Genomic DNA, 6,061 nt, shown 5'->3' with positions numbered 1-6,061 from the left:
AAAAATTCCTGTTTAATGAATAGGTATGAGCAGTTATGGTACATCAATATAGCCCAACCAATATTTTATACACCAATAAAGTTCTCTTCTGAAATTCACTTAATCCAATTCAGTGTCATTAGAACCTATAGTATATTTTGGCAACATTGGGTACAAGGCAGGAAAAAGTCTCGATCAAGACACCAGTCCATCAAAGGTCACACCTACGCAAAGCCAATCAACCAAACCAGTGTGTTTAAAAGGATGTGGGCAGAATGTCCAGCTTACAAGATGACCAAAGGCTATCTGATCCAAAACCAGGACTCTGGATCTATTGGGCAACAGCACTACCCACTGAACCATTGTTCTGCAGGGGTATTGAAAAGTAGTCGAACAAAAGATTTGGTTAGCATTGTGTTCTGTTGTAAATGGCTTCACCAAGAACATTGCAGTAATCTGCCTGGAGGTTTAATAGTCTGCAAATGAGACCAAGACAAGACTCAGCAGTTCTGTTTCTTCAATGGCAAGATCTAAAAGCAAATTTAGATAAAGTGATATCACTACTGGTGGCTTCTGAACACACAATTTGACAAGGACACAGAAAAAAATGCTTTTATCATGCAAATTTTATTATATGCCACTTTTCTCAGAGTACACCATTAGAAAGTGCTTTACAAAGCATGGAAGAATGACGAGTCTAATGCAGTTGTAAAAGGCGCAAGCATATTACATGCAAACAAGTCACAGGCTAATCAAGATCTGGTAGTGTGATGAGATGGAGGACATCTGGTCTATTTGCTCCAAGTTAGAACACTAAACATGACAGGTGTCATTTAAGATGAGATTAGATGAGTTCGTGGGAGATCTCAGCAAACAATTTAACTGAGACAAACAGAAAAATCTTATTAAATAAATAAAGATGCTGTAACGCATATCAGTCCATGGAACTCTCTTCTTGGTTTTAGCTTGTATTGGTATTAAAAGGAGATCTAACAAACAAAGGCCCACTTGAAATATTTATTTAAAATTTTATACAGGGCTTCTAAAATAAAGATTATGGCACTTACTGTATCTAGTAGTGCTGAATTAGTTAACCATCAGTATATGTATTAACTGTTAAATACCAGGGCATAGGTAACTCATTCTAATCCATATTTCACTCTACCTCATTAAAAAAAACGTAATATCAGCAAGCTGCAGAAACACGTTTACAAGCACACAGGACAGTAATTAACAGGCCATTGAATAAAAACACAGATGGTGCATCAGTTTACAATTAATGGCTACATGAAACTAAATAAGGGTTTAGTTGCTCTCGAAAAGAAGGGAATATATTGGTGGTGAGCAAATTAGAATTGGCTATATTTATATAACATTTTAAAGATTTGGTCTCCATTAGGATAATTTAGATTCCAGAATTAATTTGACACACTACTTATTATCTATGATTTAACTGATATTATTACAATTGAGGATTATGGAGTGGAAAACAAAAACTGCAAGTAGCCTTGATGAACTTCATAGTGGTCTTCCTTCACCATCTAAACACATCATCAAAAGGATTTACTTTTTGTTGCCTAGGAAAGTAAACAAAAGTTAAAGTCAATATTTACAATATTTTAAAAAATTCATTACTATCTAAACAAGCAAATATGCAATTGAAAACAGGTTATCCATTTCCGAGTCTGCTTATTTGATTATAAAGCCATCTCCAAAAACAACCCTTTCCTAGACAACAGTCCATCTTAGGCACACACATGAACACCAGAAACACTTCGCTTTAGAGCCAACAATAATCAGGGAAAAAATGCACATTACCCCAGTCACTTCCATTTTCATTATTTTGCTTAGCAGATGCTTTTATCCAAAGTGACTTACAAAAGAGGTCAACATAATCAAGTAAACATCAGCCTGGGGAGACTGTTTAAGATCAAGTGTGACAGGACCAGGATACAAAATTGATTACCACAAGTGAAGAACTCAGAATAAAATATCAGATATCCCTGAAGAAATTCACCAAACAAGAGAGAGAGTCAGTGAGGCAGTCAGAGTTTCAAATTGAGTCAGGCAGCTCATTCCACCAGCCATGAGCTACACATGAAGAGTCTGGATTGAGATTTGATACCACACAGAAGTGACATCAAGTGACATCAGCACCTCTGATCATCAGCCAAACCATGGTTCCTGAAGCAGTAAATCAGTAGTATTACCTACTGTGTAAATGTGCTACAATACCTTGAATATCTGTTTCACTTGTAAAATACAGATTCTGCCCAAAATGGGCCAAAGGGTCCTTCAATGGAGTAACTCTGCTAGAGTAGTGAGGCTGATAGAGGGGCAACCAACTATACACTTAACAAGACACCTAGAGCAGAGTTTCCCAGCCTCGGTCCTGGGGGCCCACTGTGGCTGCAGGTTTTTGTTCCAACCAGCTTCTGTTTTTAATTAGACTCCTGGGCTAATTAAGTGAACTGATATTTCCCAAGTTCTGTGATTTGGGAACAATATAGAAATTAGAAAGCTAAGTTTGGTAAAAAAAAAAAATATATATTATTTATCTCTCTTTCTCTATCATATATATATATATATATATCTATATATATATATATATCTATATATATATATATATATACATACATACACACACACACCTTCTCATTCAATGTGTTTTCTTATTTTCATGACCATTTACATTGGTAGATTCTCACTGAAGGCATCAAAACTATGAATGAACACATGTGGAGTTATGTACTTAACAAAAAATGTAAAATAACTGAAAACATGTTTTATATTCTAGTTTCTTCAAAATAGCAACTCTTTGCTCTGATGACTTTTTTACTCTCTCTTGGCATTCTCTCAATGAGCTTCAACAGGTAGTCACAGGTAGTCACCTGAAATGGTTTTCACTTCACAGGTGTTCGAGCAAGAGAGAGTAAAAAAGTCATCAGAGCAAAACGTGGCTATTTTGAAGAAACTAGAATATAAAACATGTTTTCAGTTATTTCACCTTTTGTTAAGTACATAACTCCACATGTGTTCATTCATAGTTTTGATGCTTTCAGTGAGAATCTACCAATGTAAATGGTCATGAAAATAAGAAAAAACATTGAATGAGAAGGTGTCCAAACTTTTGGCCTGTACTGTGTATATATATATATATATATATATATATATATATATATATATATAGTTGAGGGAGTATGGTGGCTAGGCTTGTGTTTGAGGTTGTTGGGAGTAAAGTCTTGTTTATTAAGAATAAGTTCTTCTTAAGTTTGTATATGCTGGATATATGTCCAAGTGTCTGTTGATTGTGTTCTCATTTGATAACCAGGATTCAGCCAGCTCTCTAGCACTTTTATTATTGGCTTTAAATTTTACTTGTACATCGTCCCAATTAAATGTATGTCCTGTTGATTTAGTATGCTTATAGATCAATGACAGTGCGTCCTTTCTTCTGGGCGTTGCGGTGTTCCTGTATACGTGTTGCGATTCTTTTTGAAGTTTGTCCTATGTATACCGCTGAGCACGGATTGCATGGAATGCTGTATACTGCGTTTAGTGTTTCTGCTGTCGATTTCTTGTTTTTGGCATTAAAGAGGACCGTGCGCAGATTGTTCATGGGTTTGTGTGCTATTCTGACACCTGACTTGGTGCTAGAGAGCTGGCTGAATCCTGGTTATCAAATGAGAATGCCATCAACAGACACTTGGACATAAATCCAGCATATACAAACTTAAGAAGAACTTATTCTTAATAAACAAGACTTTACTCCCAACAACCTCACCCATACGGACCTAGTCTCCCCCTGTAAGGTATTGCTATATATTGCCTTTGATTCTTGTATGTCTAAACTTTATCCTCTGATGAAGACACCTGGTAGGGGTTGAAAGCTCAGGAATAAAAACTACTTTATGATACGTGATTCATTTTCTCCCTTTGTGGATCTCCAACTGCTAATATGCAAACCGTATCACAGACCTTCTCTTCCATAAATAAATATATATTTATTATATATATATATATATATATATATATATATATATATATATATATATATATATATATATATATATATATATATATATATATATATATATATATATATATATATATATATATATATATAAACATTGTTGTGGTCTGATGACCTTGAATGTGAAACCTTTAGGCTTTACTGCTAGACGGAGTGTGTGGCATAAATAATTTACTGCATTCTTCCCTTGTCACTCCAATATATGGAAATGTAGTGGATGGGTCATGCAATATATAGTGGATACTTTTCAGCAGGTTGGACTGAAAAACCAATGAAAAATAATGGAAAGAAGGACAAAGATATAATAACCAGAAATACTGAATAAAAAATGTGGCCCTCCATGCCAGAAAATTTGTGAAAGACACAGGAGAGTGCTCCAAAGTCGCAGTGACTGAAATCTCAATGTCAAAGCACTGACATTAATCCATGTAGCAATCACATTTATCTCCATTCAGAGGACTCAAAATGTACCCCAGTCAAGTCTCTAATTTTTTTTTGTGCGCTCCCACCACACACCTGCCTCTATGGATCTCATGCTCACAGACTATCCCATGTAATGCACTCATTGGATTAACATATTTGGTTATTTTTAGTGTAGCTTTTGGTGTACACTAATGGTTAACACTGTAACAGCACACCAGATGCTTATGAACAACCCAATCCTCTTCTCCCCTTTTAGGGAAGGGCTCTGGGACATTGAAAGTCATGTACTCTTGGCAGTGTACACGGTTTGTCAAAAATCCCTAGCAAGAGGACCAGCGGCACAAACAGGGGACATGCAGATTATGTATTGTAGAGGAGCCCCTGACCACTGTGGGCCATAAGAGCATCTGAGTGCATAGGCCTGTCTGTGTGGGAAAATGCTTTAAGACACGATTCATTTAAGATTAATTTTTATATAGTTTATTGCAAAGCCATTAAAGTATGAACATAATGTATGTTTACTTTCCCGCTGTTCACTGGTGTGATCCTGCTGAGCTGATTTCAGATCCCTAGGCTAATGGGTACTGACAGATGATTAATGACATTTTAACTGCTAGGCCTACTGTCAATTGTTAAACCTTATGCATTCTCAATTTTTACATTTTTACCATACCAACAATTTCTATAGCACATTTTCCTACAAATGATGTAGCTCAAAGTGCTCTATATGATTAAGAAAAAAAAAAGAAAATAAATAAGAATTAAAATAAGGGAACACTAATATAGAATAAAAGTAAGGTCCGATGGCCAGGAAGGACAGAAACAAAAAAAACCTCCAGATGGCTGGAGAAAAAAATAAAATCTGCAGGGGCCACAAGACCACCCAGTCCCCCCTAGGCATTCTACCTCACATAAATGACCTCAATCAGTCCTTATTATATTCAGTCCTTATATATATTTCAAGTGGGAATACAATTGTTAAATAATAAACATGAGTGTATTACTTAGATGGTTTGAAACAATTGAAGGATTGTTGTATCTAACTATTTGTCCATCCATTTTCTATTAATTTATATTACACTGATGCCTGACACAACAGTCCCAGTATGGCCTTGTAGCAATTCAACAATTCTGACAAGCCAACATGCCCACTCATCTAAATCACCTAAATTAAATTCTCCAAAATACTGTAATATCATGTCAAGATCGGAAGGTCCCCAAAGTCTGGCTGTCAAGCACCCTACTTGGTAATTTATTCCATGTGTCTGTGGTTCTTTGTGCGAAGAAAAACTTTCTAATATTTGTGTGCGCAGGAAAGTGGAGCTTGTGGCTGACAAAACGTACAATTGTATCAGTAATAAACCGATGTTTTTCTCCAGGAAAGAAAGAGTTCCTTTTTACCTACAAGAACTGCTTTACTTCAGGAAAACATCTTTTCTTTCTAAGATCTCAGCTCTTGAAAGTCTTCCACCACTCAACCAAATGGACAACCAACCAGTTATGTCTTCATAGTCATTAACAGTTAATTTAATTTCTATGACCTGTGTTGCATCTTCATATGCACGATTGGTCTTAAATTAACGCTAATCTTATGGCAAATATTTTGAAACTAATTTCAGAATGGCA

At 35.7% G+C, this 6,061-nt stretch overlaps 1 protein-coding gene across 3 annotated transcripts in view; it reads right to left on the bottom strand.

The window, feature by feature from the left end:
• Positions 1-587: 587 nt before the first annotated feature.
• The window catches only part of LOC120526377 (epididymal sperm-binding protein 1-like), a 41,853-nt gene continuing 36,379 nt past the window's right edge, over positions 588-6,061 (bottom strand). For all 3 annotated transcript variants that reach the window (XM_039749510.1, XM_039749512.1, XM_039749511.1), the window contains exon 8: positions 588-1,556. In XM_039749510.1, the coding sequence (XP_039605444.1) occupies positions 1,543-1,556 (14 nt within the window). In that variant the 3' untranslated portion in view covers positions 588-1,542. The remainder of the gene's footprint in view (positions 1,557-6,061) is intronic.

The sequence above is a fragment of the Polypterus senegalus genome, chromosome 3, assembly GCF_016835505.1.
Source record: "Polypterus senegalus isolate Bchr_013 chromosome 3, ASM1683550v1, whole genome shotgun sequence".
NCBI lineage: Eukaryota > Metazoa > Chordata > Cladistia > Polypteriformes > Polypteridae > Polypterus > Polypterus senegalus.
The sequence above is the reverse complement of the archived record's forward strand: the minus strand, read 5'-3'. Positions and strand labels throughout refer to the sequence as shown.